Source organism: Thalassophryne amazonica, chromosome 14, assembly GCF_902500255.1.
Source record: "Thalassophryne amazonica chromosome 14, fThaAma1.1, whole genome shotgun sequence".
NCBI classification, from domain to species: domain Eukaryota; kingdom Metazoa; phylum Chordata; class Actinopteri; order Batrachoidiformes; family Batrachoididae; genus Thalassophryne; species Thalassophryne amazonica.
The window spans coordinates 41,446,373-41,470,757 of NC_047116.1; the positions used below are offsets into that span (position 1 = coordinate 41,446,373).

General features: G+C 39.6%; 1 protein-coding gene across 3 annotated transcripts; it reads right to left on the minus strand.

Annotated features, from left to right (window-relative positions):
• Positions 1-3,686: 3,686 nt before the first annotated feature.
• znf148 (zinc finger protein 148) lies at positions 3,687-22,567 on the minus strand. Of its 3 annotated transcripts, none has more exons than XM_034186491.1 (7): positions 22,428-22,567; positions 13,123-13,487; positions 7,835-7,957; positions 7,530-7,653; positions 7,258-7,341; positions 7,042-7,160; positions 3,687-5,381 (listed from the first exon to the last, which is right to left on the minus strand). In XM_034186491.1, the coding sequence occupies exons 2-7, from the start codon at positions 13,459-13,461 to the stop codon at positions 3,756-3,758; spliced, it is 2,415 nt and encodes an 804-aa protein (XP_034042382.1). In that variant the 5' UTR covers positions 13,462-13,487; positions 22,428-22,567; the 3' UTR covers positions 3,687-3,755. The 3 variants fall into 3 exon arrangements, with proteins under 3 accessions (XP_034042382.1, XP_034042383.1, XP_034042381.1); XM_034186492.1 differs by lacking the exon at positions 22,428-22,567 and adding an exon at positions 19,229-19,268; XM_034186490.1 differs by lacking the exon at positions 22,428-22,567 and having other exon boundaries at positions 13,123-13,598.
• Positions 22,568-24,385: the final 1,818 nt, after the last annotated feature.

Genomic DNA, 24,385 nt, shown 5'->3' on the forward strand with positions numbered 1-24,385 from the left:
TCAAAAACAATTCAAAATAAAATAATAAAAAAAAAATACGGTGAATTTTTTTTCATTTATTTATAATGACATGACACACAACAATCAAAACAATTAAATCAGATTGTTTACAAATCATACTATACTGTAAAACTCTTATGGGTTACTGAAATCAGCTGCAATTAAAGCTGCACATTATTCGTAAAACAGTTTCACTCGACCCAAAGTTAGAGACCATGCAAATAAACCTTACTTAATATTCAACCCCACAGTGAACTAGCAGGGTTTCCTTCTTAATTGGTTGTTTAAAATTAGGAAAATACTAATCAAGTCAGGAGATGTCCATAAGTATCTTAAAGATCTTGATAATATCTTGTAGAAATGAGGGTAGCAATGAGTGCATATGATATCCTGTGCATGTTTCAAAAATATTCATGAATCAAAAAAAGTCAGAATTTATGTCTTTTTACACAATTTTCCCCTCTCTTATACAAGGACACTTATGGCCAGGTCACTGGAATGAAAAGTTCCTTACGAAGGAGTTAAAAAAATACTATTTGTGATTTTACAAAAACACAGTTTTAGCGTTCTGAATTTCCAAATTTAATATTATCTGCATTGTGCTTTTAAAGTGATACTCAGGAAATGTAGACTACTCTTCCCAAAGAAGTAACTAATTTAACATACAAAATGACATGTGCTGACTAAGAACTGCTAGAAAGATTAATCTGGCACGTAGGACTAAATTTCAACATTATTGTGGGCAAAAATGTGGGTCAGTGAGGCTTCTTATTAGCAACAGCTGTAAGCAACTCTTAATGCACAAAGAAGAGTGCATGAAAACAGCTTTGTATAAAGAGCCAATTTATACAGATCTATCAGTAATACCACAGCTCTACAGCAAATTAGGTTAACTCAATGTTTAATTGAATTAACGTTCCTTCCACTAACGTGTCTCTTGCACAAGCCATGTCACTCTTTTACAAACAGATCTGCCATTATTACTTGCAACATAAAGGTGTGAAAAATATACAGTGTATTTACATCAGGATACTTTCTATAGATTCAATAGGCAATGTTCAGATTGGGAAAACAAAATATTCCATGATAAATGTGAGTGCTCTCTGTCCCTGATTGTCAAATGAATCATGGGAGAACAACGTCAATGTCAAAATCTAACGTGGTGCTACATATAAAATGTTGGACATCTAAAGTAAGACATCAGACATAACACACATGAAAAGACAACCGATGTCTTTATGTAACATAGCAGAGGAAGGCTGACACAACCATTAGTATATGGTGTATGATTTCCACAAGTGTGGTTTCATCTTCAAAAAATGTGGCTTATAATTAATTACCAAAATTACATATAGCTGACACTCAACTTTATACTCTTATACACATGTTGTAGCACAATCTATTAAAAAAAAAAAGCTCTTTTCTTGAAACCACAGACTGACTGAGGCTGATCATTTATACTGGTGCTATTTCTTCTTGCAACAACTACAACAAAAAAGTACAAGCAACCAAGATTTGATGAAATAAATCTTAAGATTAGATGAACAGAATGATAGCTTATGTGTTATTAATGTGCAAGTATAATTAGTAGCATTAGCGCATTGACTGATGTGTGTGTGTATACACGCACACAAACACATACATACAACAATGAATATAGGAAATGCTTTAAAAAGGACTAACAATAAAAAGGCACAGATGCAAAAACAAAAACAGTAGATCCAGGGGTTTCATTTCCACATATACTGTACAGTTCAAAGCATCTCCATAATAAAGCTTGAAGTTCAAATATTTCTAAATGGACTCTTGTGGCTTGTTTGGTTTTCCAAACTTGTATATTCGCCACAGAAAGTACTATAAATTTGAAGGTTTAAGTTATGACACTGTATCCATCAAAATGTGTCAAGTCATTTCAAACGACCAAAGTCTGACACCATATTCACTAAAAAGAAACCGGTCTCATTAAATGTCGGAAAAAAGTGCCTATTAAGTGAAAGTACTGCTGGCAAATCGCCTACTGTGGAAATGTGCAACTTTTGTGCTCCAATTAGAAACAAACACTAAGGTAATTTTACTGCAGCTCATTTTCTCTGCTAAAAGAAAAGGAAAATTATCCTGCAACCAGTACATGTTTGCAGCTTTTTGAAGTGGGGATTTTGGGAATGATTGTTCAGGCTTCTAAATACAGTCAGTCAATCATTGTCTTTACTCAGACCATACTTATGCTTGAAGAAAAAGTCACTGTTGTAAAAATCTGTGCTAATAACTGTAGCCATGAAGTCATCACATGCATTAATCCACAAGGTTAAAATAAAAATAATAAAAAAGTCAAAACTCAATCTATCATTTGAAAATAGCATACAGAATTCCGTACCAGATAAATATATTGACTTAAATATTTTATGTAGAATTTATTCTGCACATCTGTTAGCCACACTGATTTAAAATGACAGGAAAGTGTAAAGGAATAATAAAAACTTTACAACTGAACAGTTCTGTGCCGTTTGTGCTGTCACAAACAATTTGACATACATGTTAAACCACTGGAATAAAAATAAAGTTTAGACTTAACTTGCCTTTAAGAACTATTACCAGAAATGGGTTGTGACAAAAAGGCACACAGCTAGGCCTACATGGTAATAAGTGGAAATTTTTCATAAACACAGCTTTTTTTTTTCTTTAACAAAATTAAAATAAAACTGTTTGATGACTTAGTGGTCAGCACTGCTGCCTCACAGCGAGAAGGTCACAGGTTTGCTTCCCACCTGGTCCTTTCTGTTTGGAAACTGCATGTTCTCCCCGTGTTTGTGTGGTTTCCTTTCAGTTGCGCTGGCTTACTCACACTTCCAAAGACATGCAGGTCAATAGGACACCGCAGTCTTGTTTAAACCCTGCATGATATCACGGGATTTGACCAATTATGCACAGTAAATTTTGCAGATTTAAATTTACTCTGCTGGGATAAAATTTGGTACCAGTCCAAATAGAGTTAAATATACTCTATCACAGTGCTAAATCAACTCTATCACAGTGTAAAATCAACTCTTGTTGGAGTAGAAACACTTGATTTTGCAAGACTGTAGAGCTGATTTCACGCTATAATAGAGTGTATTTTACTCTATTTAGACCGGGACCAAATGTTATCCCAGCAGAGTAAATTTTACTCAGCAAAATTTACTGTGCATTTAGAGCAAAATTTAGAGTGCAGTGCCCAACTGACGACTCCAAATGGACTGTACGTGTGAGTGTGAATGAGTCTGTCCATCAATATGTGTCAGCCCTGTGACAGATTGGCGGCCTGCCCAGGGTGTACTTCACCTCTCACCCAATGGCCGCTGGGATAAGCGCTGTGACCCGTAACTGGAATAAGCAGGTATAGAAAAAAGATGTATGACTGATGTCAATGGTATGAGAATATTTTTCTCTGTCCCTTGCATTATGCTGGGTCATGAAATGTCTGGCGCAAGAAATATAACCACATAAAACTTTTTTTTTTTCCCTAAAGGAGAAATCCTAATTATTATTCTCCATTATACTCTTTTTTTTTTAATCTTCCAAACATGAGTTTAAACTCAACAATTAAAAAAAGGAAAAAAACAACAACAACAAAAAAAACAACAACAAAAAACAAAACAAAGAAAGGAAAAAAGCTTTGAGCAAGAACACATATTTGCCATTTGGACTTGTTTTGGCAAAACAGGAAACATCATATAAAGTGCCACAGAAATTCACAGAATAAATCAGATTCCCTTCCTTCATCCAAATGTTTCACTGGATGAAACATCAGGGGAGGAGTTCAGTTGAGACCTGGTCTCACTGACGGAAACTAAAGGGAACTCTGAAAAGTCTGTACTGTGTCCCCGAAGACTTACTTGTCCATTGGCAACATTAAACTGCGTTGAGGATCCTGATCTCGTTTGAAAGTGTGATTTGAAGTTCTGATCAAAGGTGCTTATTTGAAAAGTCTGCAGTATTCCTTGAGAGTCTGTCTTTTTAGAGGGGGAGACCTGTTCAAGGAAGTCCTCAGCTGGGGACACTGCTGAAGGAGGGGTGGTCTCATCACCTGAAAACGAAAACGAGTGCTGAGAATCCCCTACCAGTAAACCAAAATGAGGCTTCTCTAAAGTGGACCTCAGCGGAGAACTCATCCCTGACTTGAACCTGCTGGGGGAAGGAAATTGTTTCTCTGTTGAGAACAGAGGCTGCCCAGATAAAGTGGGATTTTCAGATACCAAGCTGAGGCTCTGGCTGGTCAAGTAGCTGTCATTCTGACTTGTCCTCTCCAGTGCTTGCTGGAGAAACTTGGAGTATTCTTGCAATAGGCTGACCTTCTCAGTAGGTGCCTGAACCTGGCCGCTAGCTGATTCCAGACATTCTACAGGGCTACTGTCGGAAACATCAGAGGAATTAATGGATATGCTCGAAGTCACTTCTGTGTCGGTCACACTAAAGGAAATGTCTGATTGCCCATTGGCTTTGTTGGAGTAGTGGTCCAGCAGAGTCTGAAGAACTTCATCTGGCAACACATGCTTGTCATGGGCTGCCTTAATCTCTGTGTTGATGGGTTGAGGCTCCAAAATAGTAGCAGGGACAGTTTCGTCAATGACAGTAGACACCACAGTTTGTGCAACAGGTGGCTGAGAAGAGACGCTGCTTGTGTTAAGGGCAAAATCACGATTGTTGTTTGTCACTGCAGCCTGAAGATAACGCTTCTTCTTGAGAAACTGCATGGCATCGTCATAATTTGTGCTGCTAGTTGCTGGTTTTGTTGGACCTCCATGAAGAGTCTCAACTGGCTCCAGTTCAGTGGTGGTTTCAACATCTAAAAGTCCCTGTTTGTCCACAATTTCAAAAGTATAACGGGTAACTTTGCTATTTTCTTCAAAGGAAGACAAAGTGGACAGGCAAGGAGGTGGGTCACTAGACTGTTTAAGGCTCATCTTGGTGACCTTCTTCAGGACCAGTTTAGGAGAAGTCACTTCTTCTGATGACACCTCACCCTCTTGGTGTTGATTAACTGTTTCTTGAGGAAGTTCCACCGAGTAGTCTGTGATTACATATTCATGCTTGACTTTGGAGGACACAGCATAAAGAGGTAGCCCTTCAACTTTACTCTCTCTCTGCACCTCCTTCTCCTCTGGTCCTACTACAGCAACAGTTTGACCTTCTGTCTGGGCAGCAACAGTGGCAGCTGAACTTTGCAACTTTTCTGAACACTTTTGGCGTTTCTTTTTGGGCAGTGAACACTCTTTGGCAATAAAAGGTGTGCCTGGAGAATCTGGCTCCTGTCCACCTTTACCAGCAGCTTTGCTCAACTTTCTCTCTCTGTTCTCGTGACACATTCTTCTGTGCTTTAAAACCCGATCAGTTCGAGAAAAGTACTGTGGAAGGAGGACAACAATAATAATCTACTGTAGCAGGAAACAGAATGCAACAAAAAAGTATTATTGTACTGGCTATTACAGGCAGTTAAATGGTACAGTTCATAAACCAGTGTTAATTTTGGCATCAGATTTTACTTGTGTTTCGGTATTTTGTTAAACATGTATTTTAGATTCATCTTCTCATTAAGATTAAGTCATTTTAGCTAAAAAGAATCACTAAATTGTGTTGTTTTCAGTCACGAGAATATTGTAGCATTTACATTTACCCACACCTTTTTTAATGTCTTGATGTGGTTATTCTTAAATCTTTAAAATGGTTCACATAAAACATAAAAAGAAAGATGAGTTAATAAAGCATTGTCTTTCAGAGGCAGTCAGTTTGTATTTGCCAAATTGCTGGAAGTGTACACTCTAACAATTGCCTTGGTCTCCCTGGAACTGATTGTATGAATATTCACAAGCTATCTTAAGAATACCAACTCCTACTTTCATCAAACTTGGTGCACTGGACCAATGGATGAGAAATGATTTGATGGTTTGAATCCATCAACAATCAGGTTCAGAGATCAAAGTCAAATTGCTGCCCCCAGGCTAAGATATACAGTAAAGTGGTTAATGTTATAAAAATTAGTTCAGATGCCCCCCCCCCCCAACACCCACCAATTGCTCATGAACATGACTGTTTAAAAGCCCCGTGTAACATTTTCCTTACATGCCTGATACTCTGACATGTGGGTGTGGTGTCACTGTAACTCAATGAGCACTTATGATCTACTTCAGTGGTTCCACATTCTACTCCTGTGGGACCCCTAACCTGCACGATTTATATCTCTACCTGCTCTACACAGGTGATTGGCTCAGTCAAGTGTCAGCTATCTTTTGATTGGCTGTACACATCTAAATGAACTAATAAGCTTTTGGCAGATCAGGGATATAGAAAGTTTGTGCAGATTATGGATCCCCGAGGACCAGGACTGGGTACCATCAAATTCTAGTAAGACTATCATTAGTTCTTAAATATAATAATTAACTGGTAATTCAACACAAAAGACAAGTCAAACAGCTAATCTGACGTTACAGCCAATATAACATTTATTGTACATCCACACATCCCCGTAATACAAGTTTTGGCATAGTGGAGCCTCAAATGTTTTGTGGTCATTATTTTCTTGCTGCATAGTCTGTGCTCTATTTTGTTTTTGGCACACTGATAGAATTATTCCTTAAATCTCCTCTTCTGTTTAATGCTTCAGTCAAATCAGCAGCTTGGGCATGGTGATCAAAACATTAATAGAGCTGAATTAATAAAAATGTCCATTCATCCATAATTCATTTTTTTTTTTGTTTATTTGTTCTGTGATAGGAATTATTACAAATTTTGATTTAGTTATTGTTTACCTGGTTTTATTTTTAATATGTTTTCTTCTCATTTGAATCTTGGGAGCATGGGCTGTCCACATTTTTCATTTTAACACTGTCAAGAACTTTAGTCAAAATATTGAACGTTTAAACATTTTGGTTCACTTTCAAGAAGAAGAAAACAGCAGAAATGTGAAGAGAAATCCACAAGTGATCATGTATTATTGTTCCTCAATGAAAATGAAAAACAAAGTCCATGTGTGTTCAGTGCATTTCAAAGAACACAGTCACATCTCACCTGGTGACAGTAATCACACTGGTAGGGCTTTTCTCCACTGTGGGTCCTCTTGTGTCGTTCCATGTGATACTTCTGGATGAACCTCATCCCACACTCATCACAGCGAAAGGGTTTTTCACCTATGTAAAGAAGCACAACAAATGGCAACAAGAAGTGAAAATCAACAGATAAAATGACATCTTAGATGATAATAACATTATTCATGCTTCTTCTCACCCGTATGGATCTTTTCATGTCTCTGGAGAAGATATTTCTGAATAAAGCGCATATCACATTGGCTGCACTGAAATGGTTTCTCACCTTGAGTTGGAGGAAAAATAAATGAATAAATAATTAAAAGAAACAGTGGCTGAAGCATTTCAGGTGATTACACAAAACGTCTTTAGCATTACATCTTTTAAATGGTTAAATTTATCATTTATAATCTCAATGTATCCCATTTCATTGTAAATAAATGGAAATACTTCATAGAATTGGGTAATTCATACCAGTATGAATGAAGACATGCCTCTGCAGATGGTAGTTGGTTCGAAATGCAGCATTACAGTGAACACAAATATGACACTTAGGGTTTTGTATGTCCAAGGAGCCGTCATCATTGACACTGAGAATCTACAACAGTAAAGCAAACAGAGACTCATCTAGCAGCTGTTACTGTGAAACTGCTTTCTGTATAACCACACCTAAAATAACTCGCATGCACATATCATTTCAAACAATTAATTTAACTGAACTTTACATTAATCACAAACCGAATAATGTCAAGTGTTTGTTTTTTCTTTCTAATTTGCACCTTTGCTGGTGAGCGTTGTTTTCTTTTTTTCTTCTTGGGACACACATTTAGGTCCTTAACTTTTTTGTCCCTCCTTATTTGCACCGGCTCCTCAGACAGCTTCAGCTCCTGTTTGATGGTCAACTATAGAAGTAAGACAAGAGAGGCAGTAGGACAACTATTTTTTTCTCCATACTAACAAAGCATATGACACATTTTAATCAATGATGACAGCACATGCACGCACGCAGGCATACTTACACTTACTTGGATCAATTTTTTTTTAAATAAGAAAAAGAACTTGTAGATATGTCACTATTGGTCTAATTATTAATAGTAAACTAGTGCAGTGCCCATAGGAAGTTTGCATTCCTGAAAATTGGGAGCTTAAGTAGATTTTTCATGGATGGTCATGTGGGGCTGTGTTTGAAAGTGGGATTTATAAAGAGGTGTACTTACTCTTACATAGTTTTAATAGACAAAGTGTACATTTGTTAAGACATGGCTGACACTGAGATACAAAGAGACACACAAATAGTTATTTAAGAAAAAGATTGAGATTCATCCAACATAGACATATACACACACAAATATAGAAATATAGGAAGGATTAAACACAGTTAGTGCACATGAAGCACAAACATATGGCTGTGAATACAGTAGTTATTGATAATATGAGTCAGGAACATTTAGGTCTGTTGTGAAATGCGTGGATTAATATGTGAGCCACATGTGAGCCAACAACTTACATTCTAACATTTGAAGGAGAAATAATATAAATTTTGATGCAATACAAACAGTCAAAAGCCACTTGAAACAAATTAAGCATAATTGATCAACATGTGTAGTTGATCATAAGCACTTTTTCTGTCATTTGGGTCTATGTTTTGATTGATATGTTACATTATATTATTATTTGAATACAGTATTTCATATTGTTATCAAAAATCATTTATCAATTATATGAAAATGAAAGGATTCCTATTAAACAGGTTATTGGAAGAGACAAAATTAAACAGAACATTTAGAATATTTAAAACAGTAAATCCTCAGTACCTCCAGCCTCCTGAACATAGTTTATTTAAACTTGAACTCACAGCAAATATAACATTTTATTCAGCTTATATACTGACTGAAACTTTGTAGAAATTGTGGGAAATGTGTTATTTCAACAAAAAACTGATTTTAGCTGTCTACTCAGTATTGTCAAGTTAAACTCAATCACAAGGAATGCTGACAGCATTGCCTGTCACAGTAAAAGTATTTGATAGGATGTTGGCATTAAGCGTTTTGTTGTGAAATGGTGCAAGCAACATGAACTATCTGATGTTGTTCAACTTTGCTACCAGTAACATCAGTGAGCCACTGCTGATATTTGTAAACAAACGTGAAAGAACACGTTTAACTGACTGCTGTTCTCAAAAGTCATTCTCCTGCAGCGTGTCTCTTTACTCACTTTAGCCTGACATTGAAGTTGCAGCTCTTGGTCTGAGTTAGCTTTAGTCGTGAGACTCCATGGACTGCGCCATCTTGGAAGTACTAATGTTATCATGTCAAAATAACAGTTTAATGTCAAAATAAAGGTTTTGAAAATTAATCCCCAAACGTTTCATAATAAAGGATGCTCATCATCACACCATGCGCAAGCCGTATCCGAAAGCCAAGGTTGCGCTGACAGTCAGAGAGATATGCAAGCCACATACACACAAACATTTCTTGTTTTATAGTGTTTCAACCCTAATGTTGCATCTGTTTGCCAGAAGTGACTGTATTTTTTATTTTATTTCTATTTGATTGTTTGCTGTTCTATTATTATGATAACTGTTCCACTGCTTTTTTATCATATGTTATGTGTTGTAGTGTGGGTTGGCTGACTCAGCCTGTGCACTAAAAACTAAGTAAAAAAAAAAAAAAAAAGATCATTTATTTATTTTTTAATCAGATTAACCTTTCTGATGTACAATGTGTGAGCTCTGAAGAAGTCTACCTGGCCTGTCTGAATCATCCATTATTCAAGAAGTTTAAATTACTCTCATTCTGTCATAATGTCACTGTAGGTGAATGGATAAATAGCTCCCAATTACCCATTCAATGATGCGGCTATGTGACTTTTCTTCTTGAATTACTCTCTTTCTAAACAAGTCTGGGAGCTGCCATTGTCACTTCTACCACACCATGGAACTGCCTTGACACAAAATCATTGCAGCAGTACCCAAGGATCCTCCAAAGTGGCAAAATACAAAATACATCCAGTTGTTTCCTTAGGTCACTGGTTAGCATCAAAGTCTCACAACCAAACAGTTAGGAAGCAGCAGGATCCAAAACACTTGGAGCTTTGTGTTCCTGGAAAGGCATTGTCAATGACAAACACCTTTGTTCAGCGACTTGATAACTCCATAAGCCCTTCCCAGGTGTCAATAAATCTCAAAAGCTGAGGACTGACATGTAAATGTTACAGCCCAGATTAGCAAATGTCTCTAACAGTTCACTACTTTCACACCATATGGATAGACTTCTGATAAAAGAGTCCAGGAAGTTATGAAAAGTCTGGATCATCATCTTGCTCCAAGACAAACAGAAACTCAATAGTGCACTCAATTCCTCGCTCAGCCTCTCCAGTGCTGCAATCGGGGTATCCATTGAGTCAGCAAAGATCAGTGTCGACCATGAAGTAAATGTCACTAACCCTTTCCTTGCCAATAAAGGAATCTAAATCACTGGTTTCCACAACCCTACCCAACACCTATTCCATGCAAGGATTTAACAGTGTTGAAGCCTGAACACCAGTTTTCACTGGACAAAATTCAGAGTTTCTGCCCCTGTTCTATACAGCACTCACAGTATAGGCTGGCTTCGATATCTACACTGTCAGATTTGATGAATGTGTGTGTGAATGTGGTTTGGGGGAGTTCAGGCTCATATATTATAATTTGACAGTAAATAAAATGATCCTTCAGGACAGTAAGCCACATGATGTTTACAGCACCTATGCTCTGGTGCTTTGAACCTTTAGACTGCACAACTCCCAGATTGTTTTTTGACTTAGCATTTGGAGCTCTCGAATGGGGTGGTGAAAAGTTTTGGTTATTTATGTTGGCAGAAACACTATGTCCCAAGTGGAACAAATCAATAATTTGAAAGGTTAACGTGCTAAAAACAAATGGCACTGACTAGAAATTTTTATGTAGCACCAGTGTGCTTGTTTCCAGTGCAAAAGGTTCCCGGTTGAAACCCCACCCCTGCCAGTTCTCCATGTAATGTACCGTTGCATCAGGAAGGGCATCCAGCATAAAACTTGCACCAAACCAAAATACAGATTCATTTTAGGTCTACCGTGGCAATCCAGAAACAAGGGAGCAGCCTTAAATACATGTCATTTGATTGGTGGACTGTATGCCACATGGCATTGATTATTTGTCCCACTGTACAGACAAACAGTCCATTGTATGATTTACATAATATATGGTGCAATTTTGTTTCATTTACCATACATTTTGCTCCACTGAATGACTCCTCTACCTTTTTGTAAAAATGTGTCCATGATGAGAGGAAGCCGTCTACAGCACAAGGACTTTGCCTCGACTATCACCTAATTTGGTGCCATCAAACAAATAATGTTTTCCATTTGTGCAATTGAAAAAAATATTTTCATTTGCTGAAAGATGCAATGTCCTGGCTTTCAACTCAAGCAAATATTCTTAGTAAATTGCACTCAAATATGCATTATGTGTATCAAGTACACTGTTTTTCAACCTTTTACAGATAATTCACGTGAACAGCTCAATAATGTTTGGTCATTTTAATGCAAATTAACAATAATGTGGTAGAAGCCTCTGCTGTGTGCAAATAATTGTAGGATTGTTGCATGGGAACATGTACACTCATTTATTGTTTCGTGTTACAGAGTATGTCACATTTTTGTACGTCACAAAAACTTGCACCCCAGAGATGACATACCAATGATGCAGGGCAGCCGTTTATGGAATGTCACTAGGTAAGGTATAGTTAAGATGTAGTTACTATTTAGTCATCTATTTCTTTGAATGTATTTGATATCAGGTCCATTAATGATGCATAGACATGGTACATCACATTTTATGTATGTTACACTCTATAGCATTCCAGCTGTTACAGAACCAGGTTGGAGCTATGCCATGAGTTAGAGTGCACTGTTGTTTGATACTCACAATACATCTTGGTTTGAACACTTCAAGCAGTAGCTAACAGCTCCAACAAATCTCTCTCAGTTGCTGTATGTCACATTTTTGTGTGGCTCGTATTGGACCAAAAATACAGACATGCTGTTAGAATAATATTATTTTTAAGGAAGTAGGCTAGTCAAAGTATGGTCCAAGAATCATCAAAAATGCATTTTTTTTTTTTTGCCCGCAGCAAGATGCTGCGAATGTTGATTCAGCTGTGTCTCCAGACTGAGCAGGTATTAAGCTCTGAAACTTCACAGGTTAATACTCCAGACAGTACCCTTAAAATGGTATATTACATTACATATTTCAAGGTATTTCATTTTCTACCCTATGGTGGCCAGAATCTGTACACATTCCCACTATACAAGCCTGTAATATTTTACAATTCATCATACGGATTGTCTTTTTTAACTAAGGTCTTAGAATGAAAACGGTCCTTTTAGCTCTTCCTTGTTAAGTGTTTTCTCTCTGCCACCTTCCGCCTGCCATTTGAATGAACATCATAACAGAGAATACACCATCATAAAATTTTTTTCACACTGTGAAGTGCACATAAGTGAAACTGCAATAAGCCTTCAAGGTATCCAGCAATGACAGAGCTGCAACAGAACAACCAGAGCAGAAGAAACAGGCTGACATTAAACTGCATCGTTTTTCCCCACACCTTTGTCCTTCACTGTTAAGAAGTGAAGAGATGCACGGAAAGGACATGAGAGGAATCAGGAAAACATATTTTGACAAATGAGGACACCCTCTAATGTGACATCAGCTTCTGATGACGGCAGCAGCTGCAGCATAGCTTAATGACCTGCCAGTTCTATTTACATTATTGCTTAATCTACTTTGTCATTGTGTCTGAATTATAACAGACCCACTTAGTTTTACTGAATGAACTCAACCTTCCTCTCAAAAACAACTCAATATTCACACCGTAAACTGATCAGTCAACTGTTTGCATTTCATTGTTCAAACTGACAACCTGTAAGGAATTTCCCACACAAGTAGACCCACAAGTGTATACTGTGGATGCAGTGCACCCCCCACCAAAAAAAAAAAAAAAAAAGTGTTAAAATACGTAACACTTCTTAACCAGCACAAACTCACTGGTATTTGGAGCAAGCAGGGCAACTTATTGGTGACTTTTAGGGGGAAATGCTCTCCCACCTCTACTCCTCCACCATTCTTTGTCACCTCCTCCTGCATCATCAGCGGCTCAGGTGGGATTAATTCATGCGTAACCAGCGAGCTCCCAGTCAAGTTCTCCTCTTCATCTTCATCATCGTCATCATCCTCAGCCAGCAAAGGATGGCTTGCCAGTGACCGCTCCCCAAGCGTCATCACCACCAGTCCTCCTCCACCGGCCAGCCCAACTCTCCCTCCTCCGTCAACTCCTCCGCTGCTGCATTTCAGCAGCACGCCCTCCAACTTGTCCTCAGCGTTCATCTTACATAGACTAGTAGTTGTTGGGTCTGTAAAACAACAAAACAAAACACACACACAGGAAGACATGAACACTGCGTACAACAATGAAAGATTAATGTAAACCAATATTAAAGCTCAAGTGTCAAGATTTCAAAACCTTAAACTGCTCGAATCTAGTGCACGTTCAACCCCCCTCAAACATGGGATAAACACAGAGGAAAAAGAACATTCATAATGCTTAAATGTACTATATATATATATATATATACATACATACATATATACACACATATATACACACACACATTCCATTAATCACCAAATTATTAGTTGTATGTTGACATATATCTTATATCACTTGTCTTAGCCCCCCCGCCCCACAAAACAAAAACAAAAACAAACAAAAAAACCCCACAAATCTTATTATGGCCCCCAACTGTTAAGTCTCTTTCAAGAAAAGAATATATTTAAACAATCTGATTAGTTGACTGGTCTATAAAATGTAAAAAAAAAAAACGGTGAAAAATCTCAATCAGTATTTCCCAGGGTCCAAGGTGATGCCTTCAAATGCCTTCTTTTGCCCCTCAAGTCTTGAATATTCAGTGTAATGACAGATTGGATTAAGGAAACTACTAAAACAAACCAGAATGTATTTATTATGTTTAAGAAGCTGAAATCAGACAATTTGGATTTTTTTTTAAATGACCCAAAAGGCTCAAATAGCTGTTGATTATTTAACAGTCAATCACTGCAGCTCTATTCTGTAAAATAATAAAACAAACAAACAAAAAATGCATCAAATCACCACTTATCCAAAGAAGAAATGGGAACAGCAGTTTAAGCAAGCAAGGCAGCCCAGACATTCCTCTGTCCAATTACATCCTTCAGCTCCTACTGGAGGGATCTAAAGGTGCTCATACGCTAGATAAGCCCAGAAAACCCTAACGAGAAGTCTGATCCACCTCATATAACTCACTCTAAAGGAACCTGCAGTTTTACAGACTACAGACAGACTGTGCAGGACCAACAGTCCCTCAGGCCATCAGACTGTACAACTCCTCACTCAGGCAGAGGAGCAACAGGAAGACAGAGGATGGGAAGGAGAGGAACAGAAATAGCCAGTAAACCAATAGTGATTACTATGTCTGGTATTTATATTTGTTTATTTATTTTTATATTTGAAAATTGTGTTTTTTTTTTACTTTACTTTTGATGCTCTGTGTGCTTCTTACCCTGTGTGCTGCTATACAGGGCTGCTGGAACCTCAATTTCCCTGTCAGAGTCTTCCCAGGAGATTAATAAAGTTCTATCTAATCTAATATCAATTCCTCATCAGTTTTGCCACATATTTGTGACAGTTCCACATTGCAAAACCTGTGTTATGACATGACCATCTAGCAACAAGGAAAATAGCCATGTTGACGCTGAAAACCTGGAGGCCAACATATTTCTACACACAGAAAATTGATCAGGATTTGATAAAGGAATCGATAAAAAAAAAAAAAAAAACTGGACCGATAAGCAGACTCGATACTGGTACTGACAGCAATAAGTTATCATGAATTCCCATCCCTCACTCATCCTCAACCACTCACTCTGCAAAGGAAACTCATTTGTTTCCTGTTACAGCAGAGCAAGCATGGGGATAGAGTCAGTCACTCAGCAAGTAAATGAAATGAGAAATAATGTGGCTCCACAGTTTGGGGTTTTTTCTTAACATGTTGCTCCACGGGGCAGCAAAAAGAAAAAAAAGATTCACAGACATGGAACCTTTTATTGAAGGTACAGGGACCCGCTGCAGAGAGGCTACAGAGCTGCCAGTTGCCGACCACTGAACTAGGAAATGGAGCATAGAATCTGTACCTCTTCTGAATCTGACTGATTGAATTTATTTAGTACAATAATGCAAAAAATAAATACGTATTTGCCCATTACAATATACAGATAGCACAAGAAAGCGATAAACAGTCATTTCCATTGTGGTCTGGCAAACTTTCTTTCATGTAGTGCCAAAACAATTAGTCGAGTAACTTGAATAATTAAATTACAAAAACTGTTCAAGGCAAATTCTGTGCATCGATTGTAGTACATATGCCTCCATAATCACCAGAATAATCGATAGAACACTCGATTACTAAAATAATCAATAGCTGCAGCCCTAATTTAATGTATATTAAAGTACTCAGGTCCATTTTCTATGGCATAGGATATAGACCCCTCTATATTAAATGTGTATTATACTTCTTCTTTGTCTTTCGGCTGTTCCCGTTAGGGGTCGCCACAGCAGATCAATCATTTCCATCTCACCCTGTCCTCTGTATCTTCCTCTGTCACACCAACCACCTGCATGTCCTCTCTCAGCACATCCATGAACCTCCTCTTTGGTCTCCCTCTTCTCCTCCTGCCTGGTGGCGCCATCCTCAGCATCCTTCTCCCTATATACCCTGGGTCCCTCCTCTGCACATGTCCAAACCATCTCATTCTCACCTCTCTGACTTTGTCTCCAAACCATCCCACCTGAGCTGTCCCTCTGATATGTTCATTCCTAATCTTGTCCATTCTTGTCACTCCCAAAAAGAATCTCAACATCTTCAGCTCTGCCACCTCCAGCTCTGCCTCCTGTCTTGTTAGTGCCACTGTCTCTAAACCATACAACATAGCTGGTCTCACTACTGTTTTGTAAACTTTCCCCTTCACTCTTGCTGATATTCTTTGGTCACAAATCACTCCTGCCACCTTTCTCCACCCACTCCACCCTGCCTGCACTCTCTTCTTCACCTCTCTACCACACTCTCCATTACTTTGAACAGTTGACCCCAAATATTTAAACTCATCTACTTTCACCACTTCTACTCCCTGTAACTGCACTATTCCACTGGGCTCCCTCTCATTCACACACATGTACTCAGTTGTGCTTCTACTGACTTTCATTCCCCTTCTCTCCAAAGCATATCTCCACTTCTCCAGACTAGACTCAACTTGCTCTCTACTCTCACTACAGATCACAATGTCATCTGCAAACATCATAGTCCATGGGGACTGTCTGATCTCATCTGTCAACCTGTCCATCACCACTGCAAACAAGAAAGGACTCAGAGCTGATCCTTGGTGTAATCCCACCTCCACCTTGAATGAGTCTGTCATTCCGACTGCGCATCTCACCGCTGTCACACTATTCTTGTACATGTCCTGCACTACCCTAACATACTTCTCTGCCACTCCAGACTTCCTCATACAATGCCACAACTCTTCTCTTGGCACCCTATCATAAGCTTTTTCTAAGTCCACAAACACACAATGTAACTCTTTCTGTCCTTCTCTGTACTTTTCCAACAGTATTCTCAGAGCAAACATTGCATCTGTAGGGCTCTTTCTCGGCATGAAACCATATTGCTGCTCACAGATCTTCACCTGTTTTCTAAGCCTAGCTTCTACTACTCTTTCCCATAACTTCATGCTGTGGCTGATCAGCTTTATGCCTCTGTAGTTACTGCAGCTCTGCACATCACCCTTGTTCTTGAAAATAGGAACCAGCACACTTCGTCTCCACTCCTCAGGCATCCTCTCACTTTCCAAGATTTTATTAAACAATCTGGTTAGAAACTCTACTGCCATCTCTCCTAGACATATCCATGCCTCCATTGGAATGTCATCTGGACCAACTGCCTTTCCACTCTTCATCCTCTTCATAGCAGCCCTTACTTCTTCCTTGCTAATCTCTTTTACTTCCTGATTTACTCTCGCCACATCATCCAGCCTTTTCTCTCGCTCATTTTCTTTATTCATCAACTCTTCAAAATATTCCCTCCACCTTCTCAGCACACACTCCTCACTTGTCAGCACATTACCATGTGCATCTTTTACCACCCTAACCTGCTGCACATCCTTTCCAGCTCTGTCCCTTTGTCCTTTTCTCCTTCCTTACTATTCAACTTCTTGTACAGCTCGCAATATGCCTTTTCCTTTGCTTTTGCCACTTCTCTTCTCGCCTTACGCCGCATCTCCTTGTACTCCTGTCTACTTTCTTCATCTCTCCAACTATCCCAAAACTTTTTCGCCAACCTCTGTCTCCTTATGCTTTCTTGGACCTCTTCATTCCACCACCAAGTCTCCTTGTCTTCCTTCCACTGTCCAGATGTCATACCCAGTACTGCCCTAGCTGTCTCCCTCACCACATCTCCAGTACTTTTCCAGTTGTCCAAAATTGCTTCCCCTCCAACTAGTGCTTCTCTCACCTGCTCGCTAAATTTCACACAAGTCTTCCTCCTTCAGCTTCCACCATCTGATCCTTTGTTGAGCTCTCACTCTCTTCTTCTTTACCTCTAAAGTCATCCTACAAACAACCATCCTATGCTGTCTAGTGACACTCTCTCCTGCTACCACCTTACAGTCTGTGATTTCTTTTAGCTTGCATCTCCTATAAAGAATGTAGTCCACCTGTGTGCACCTTCCTCCACTCTATGTTACCCTGTGCTCCTCCCTTTTCTTAAAGTAGGTATTCACCACAGCCATTTCCATCCTTTTTGCAAAATCAACTACCATCTGTCCTTCCCCATTCCTATCCCTGATACCATATCGGCCCATTACTTCATCACCTCTGTTCCCTTCACCAACATGCCCATTGAAGTCTGCTCCTATCACCACTCTTTCATGCTTGGGCACACTCTCCACCACCTCATGTAATACACTCCAGAAATCTTCTTTCTCCTTCATCTCACAACCTACCTGTGGGGCATATGCACTGATGATATTCCTCATCACCCCTTCAATTTCCAACTTCACATTCATCACCCTGTCAGACACTCGCTTAACCTCCAACACACTTTTAACATACTCTTCCCTTAAAATGACCCCAACACCATTTCTCTTCCTGTCCTCACCATGGTACAACAACTTGTACCCACCGCCGATGCTCCTGCTCTTACTTCACTTCCACTTGGTCTCTTGCACACACAATATGTCTACCTTTCTCCTCTTCATCATATCAGCCAGCTCTCTCCCTTTACCAGTCATACTACCAACATTCAATGTCCCCACTCTCATTTCCACCTTTCTAGTTTTCTTCTTCTCCCGCTGTTCGTGGCAACATTTTCCTCCTCTTCTTCGTCGTCTTCGCCCAGCAGTAGCCCAATTTCCACCGGCACCGTGTTGGGCAACAGCACCGGTGGCGGACGTTGTTAACCCGGGCCGCGACCGATCCGGTATGGGAATTCGATTCTGAGTCTGAATAGTTGGGAAGGCTTGTTTTACGCCGGATGCCCTTCCTGACGCAACCCTCCTCATTTATCCGGGCTTGGGACCGGCACTCAGAATGTACTGGCTGCACACCCCATGTGGCTGAGTTATTGTATTATACTACCTACTTCAATTTGCTACTGTATACCTCTTTATGTAATACATATTAGTTCCCGGGTAGGGTTGTATATCGAGAACCAGTTCTTTTCGGGTATCGTTAAGAAATGATTCGATCCACCGACATCAATAGCCTTTTTGCTTAACGATTCCCTTACTGGTCCTTCAGACTAGCCATTGTTTTTGAGGGTGTTTGTAGGGAAAATGTTCATTTCTCTACGATGATTACAGACCCTGCAGTGGATCTGTAATCAACCGCGTATGCAGCGCGACTCCACTTTGAAGCGTGAACCAATGAAGCAGTGCTTCGATCTGCTGGCTCGTTGGTTCTTTGATTCGCTGCTCTTCAGAAGTGGAAAGACCGCTTCTTAACCCCTATCAAAGCCATTAAAATATGTCAATTGTGAGTCACTTTTGTGTGGATTAAAGTCACTACCTGGGACTCTTGCCTTGTTCCAGTCAAGAAAAGAGAATTGTCCTCCGTTCCATTGGCACAGCTCCAAATGCTGCACGGCTCTCTGCTGAGACAGAGTCCGGTCGGAATTAATAACTTCAAAACGAATTGCCGCTTTAAATAAAATGACACCTCTTTCCAAAGGCGGTAATACAGACAATAAACTACAATCAACTAAAACGTTTTTCCTCCCAAAATAAGACATCCTGCATTCTTTATGAATTACATCCTGACGTGCAGCATAGCTGGCTGTAAGAGCTCAGCTCAGATGTATGGAAAGACATTCATGCTAATAATGTCTAAAAGGAAATGCTTTTGACAAAAACTACAGATTTTGTTTATTTCTACTTATGTCCAGAGATCAAGGATCCACCATGTAGAGTTTATGTCCAGAGTTTAAGGATGCAGTGACCAATTTCATATTTCTTTCTATGGCATAGGATGCGGAACCCCCCCCCCCCCGTATGCAATGTGTAGTATAGTACCTAGGTCAATTTTCTATGGCATAGAATCTGTACCACTTCTATTTAATGTGTATTATAATATCAGCCCCATTTCGTATGGCACAGGATATGGACCTGCTCTCCAGCACCTTGTGCCAGTGCCCTGGTTTGCAACAGCTCTCCTGACTGCACAGTCACTGGAGTTACGCCCCCATTTCCGCTGACCATCAACCTACTCGATGAGAAGTGGCAGGCTGACTGCGCCAAACAGCTTGGCTTCAGAGTCAGGAAGAAACTGCCACCATCACCAGCTGGGGAGACCATCGGTTTTGAAGAGGAACCTAACAACCTCATTGCCATGCGCGATGATGGCAACTGCTTCTAAAGGAGCATCTCTTACTTCCTGACTGGTGCCCAGACGAATCACAGGATCCTTTGTCATCTCACTGTTCAGTACATGAAGACCACCACCACCTTCAGCGACCTGGCAGCACAAAAAGACAGCAGAGACCTGCAACATTTCCCAGTCTGGAGAGTACACGACTGAGGTGGAGATTACAGCAATAGCCAGCCTTCTCTCTGTGCCAATCTGGACCTTCTCACCGTTTGGACAGAGATACCACTGAGAGTGCTACTCCCCGCTACCAGATGTGCCATCACTATGTTCACCTTCTGGAAAAACCATGTTTTTCAAAAACATGCATGACCATTTTGAGCCTGTTATTGTTTAACAGTTTATATTCAATAAAACTGTTATTCGCCATTTGTTGTGTTTTGTTGTCTATGTTCATATTTATTCATGTTATTATAATTATTAACATGTCAGTGCATTTTTAAGGTGGTCTATATTCTACGGGGGAACCTATATTCCTCTGCAGAAAATGGACCCCAGGGTCAATATTCTATGGGGTCCATTTACAATCTTACACTGGCACAGCTGTCAGGGCACAAAGTATGACATCCTGATCCCCTAGAGAAACAGATTCTATCCACATTTACGATCAGACATAGGCGAATCCCCTTCAAATCCAGCTCCTCCCAGTGCGCATTTATGTCTTGAAACAGGGAAAATCTTTCTGTGGAAGTCTGTATTGCTAGCGGACATGTGACATCATCTCTACGTCCGAGCCCCAAATAGTGATATTGCCACAGGACAAAATATTTAAACATGTAAATAATTCATTTGCTCTATCGATCACAGGATGACATAGCCTTTGACACAAACTTTATGAATCATGCTGGGGAGAACAGGGCAACAGGGAAAGGTTTTATACAGCTGGTTTTTCCAGCCACTGAAACTTGCAGTGTGTTTAATACCGTTGTTGCTCCTCTCACCATTTGTGCGATCAGTTTTTGAGGATAGCACACTGTAGAGAGATTTGCTATACTGTATGCCAGTTTCTATTCCATAACAAATGGCGCATGTTTTTAATCTGTCAATGCAATAATGAACCAACACACACCTGTATAGGAGTGGGAGCACGGCACAAAAAACTGCTGAATTTTCAACACCTTTTCCCCATTTTAACGTGTTTACTCTCAGATTAGAGATCACAGTATAACATACAATGAAGACATCTGAAACAACAAAAACCTCTGTCAGTCTCCATATAGATATTAACTTTACAGGCACAAAATATTAATAACTACTTCTGTCATGCATATAGCTGGCTTAATGGTAACTTTACAGAAAGATACAGGGCAGAATGTTATTTTTTGCAGTAAAGAAATGACATGATAGGATGAAACCCAACTTTTCTCTGCACCATTTAACGATCTTTCCTTAAAAAGAGCAGTTCGGTTAGCCGCTAGCTAATATCTCAGCTAATCTAACATCTGGAGAACAATTAACATTGGTCGACATTTAAAATAAAAGCATGTACACGGATTTTAAGACCTCGTAGCAAGAGCAACACCGTATAATATCACTTATTGTATGGCTTATCGTTAATTAAAAAGGTTTCTTACTATCTTGCTAACTCGGTAGCTTAGCTTTCAAGTCACACCTGCAGCAGACAGAAACGAACAGGACGTTTATTTCAAAATAAAGTACCTCCAGACTTGTATTTTAAAAAAAGGACCGTAGTTTAACATATCCGAATTGTTTTAATGTTTAAATATATTAAGATGGTCTGTAATCCGTTTTTTTTGTCTATTCTAGCCTACGCGTGCAGCTTTCCAAAGGAAATTAATTTAACCAGTCAACTCCAAGGCATCACCAGCAAATCTTTTTGAAGGTTTTTCTCATCCACTCGACTTACATACGCCTTTTACTGGAAACAAAACGTCCTTTTCATACATGTCTCAAGACCATATCGCTACCTTACAAATTTTCTGCATCATTTTAACCACTAAAATACGTTACACTAACTCTTATTTTGAACCATCCAACCAGATGTTCCATTCCACTAGCACGTACTTGACAATGGGGGGACAGCAAGGCCTGTTAGAGGATACTTTGTTAGCAATTTACCTAACATATTGGTGTATCTAACTCTGCAATATTCACTTGACACAGCCTATTCAGGGATTCAAACGTATCCCGTTGTAGGCAGCAATCAGCAATAAATTATTCCCAAACACTTCACTTGTGTATTTGGCCCAACTTAATGGAAAAAGCGTTAACGTTACCTGGCTCGCTGCGCTAAAAAAAGCTAGCTTGCTAATAAAATAAAAGCAACACCGTAGGCGCTATTTATCTGACATGTGAACTGCAAACGCTAAAGTTGTCCGCTTACCTGTTGTTCGCCTTAAATCCGTTTAGCTGTCATGATTGTTATGTAAGACCACGGTAAAGTAAATGATTATGTGCGGAATAATCACATAGACATCACCACATCACTTCGTGTGAAAGCAAGGGCAGGAAAACGTCTGTCGCCATCTAGTGGCAAGGAGAGGGACTTTGTTCGTGCGCTCGCTTCATCAAATATTGTTCCCCTGCTTCGAGTATTTTATTTATTTATTTATTTATTTAGTTCATTAAGAAGAACCGCTAAATTGTTTGTATGAACTTGGGGTTAAAGATATGACGTTCATTTTGGTCTTCAGTTAGATTTCCGTTTTTTCTTGTCTTATGTGTCTGTAAAAAAGAGGAAATAAATATACTGTTTAATAATAAAAAGAATAATTGAACAAATTTGCTATTACTTTACAGAAAGTGAAGAAAAGGAATATTAGGCTGTTCAAAAAAGGTGTCTGCATTTTTCTTTCTGTGACCGTTATTACAATTTTCAATTTAATTAATTTCATTTATATAGCGCCAAATCACAACAAAGCTGCCCCAAAGCGCTTCACACAAGTAAGGTCTAACCTTACCAACCCCTAGAGCAAGAACAAAGGGGAAGAAACCTCAAGCAGTCCAGACTCAAAGGGGTGACCCTTTGCTTGGGCCATTCTACCAACACATTTGACAATACAAATATACAGGAAATTTTGGGATTCCATGCTGGTGTCCAAGAGTGATGGGAGTCCATGCTGGTGTCCAGGAGCCTATATGCAGCCTATTACACCCTTGCAGGTGGTCCATATTTAGGGACAAAGGCAGCAAATGTTGTACATGGAAGTTGTTTTGCATTTCTCTCTGAAAATCTGAGTAAAATGAGTCATTCCAGACATTATTCAGAACAGTGTACTTTGATTAATAAGTTGATTGGATAGGGGACAATATATAAAGAAGTACAGAAAATGAGAGGCTGCTCAACTTAAATGATCTCAAATGCTTTAAAATGGCAACAAAAACCAGAAAGACAAAGAAAATGGACAACTGGATCGAAGAATAGCAAGAATGGCAAAGACTCAGCCAATGATCAGCTCCATGGTGATCAAAGAATGTCTAAAATTAAGGCCCCTTGACACTTGCACGACTTTGATCTGCGCACTTGCACACCCTCTGCTGTGCACGAGAGTAAACTCATCTCAATTTTTTTGTAAACTGTGAGCAGCTTCATGCAAGTGCGCAAAGAAAATTTTGAAATGTTCAAAATCTCCATCACGCATTAATTATGTGAACTTTACATGAACATTACGCAAACAATTCAGAAACACTGCGTGTGAGAGTCGACTGCCCAATCCTTCAGCTGAGTGAGGGCTGTATTCTGCCCCTTATGCCACTCAGACAGCCAAGGAGTACCTGCTAACTAGTAACAAAGTCCTTCAGGTACTCTGGCACTGTTCTCTCTCTCGCTGGGTATCTTCTTGGCTCAGGACTGCTAGGCTGCCCAGCGATAGGTCCAGCGGACCTGGGAACTGCTGTGGGTGGCTCTGCTGCAGTCGGGTCAGGTGGGGTCTCAGTTGAGTTTCCTGATGCTTCTGGAGCCACAGGTGTATTTGTGAGATGGTATCGATTGCGACAGAGCACCCCACTAGGGGTTTCAATCAGGTAAGATCTTGGTGTGTTAGCTGGTTTCAACACTGTTCCTCTCTCTTTTGTGTCTGACACCCAGACATGATCTCCTGCACGGCGCTGAGGCAGAGGGTAAGTATTGTGTCGTCTGTTGTAGTTCAGTTGTTGTTTTCTTTTGTTTTCTTTCTCTTCCCGTCTCAGTCGCCCCAGGTCAGTCCACACTGGTTGAAGTGAGGATGGAACGGTAGGGAGAGTTGTTCAGATGCGTCTGCCCATGAGTAGTTCAGCTGGGCTGTACCCGTTGGAGAGGGGGGTCGCTCGATAAGCCATAAAGGCCAAGTATGGGTCTGGCTC

Coding starts and splice junctions, on each gene's coding strand:
- znf148 (XM_034186490.1), bottom strand. CDS start 13,527: ATGTCTTCCTGTGTGTGTGTTTTGTTTTGTTGTTTTACAGACCCAACA. Junction 7,161..7,257: donor ACATGAAAAGATCCATACGG/GTGAGAAGAAGC, acceptor TTCTTTACATAG/GTGAAAAACCCTTTCGCTGT. Junction 5,382..7,041: donor AGTGTGATTACTGTCACCAG/GTGAGATGTGAC, acceptor CTCCTTCCACAG/TACTTTTCTCGAACTGATCG.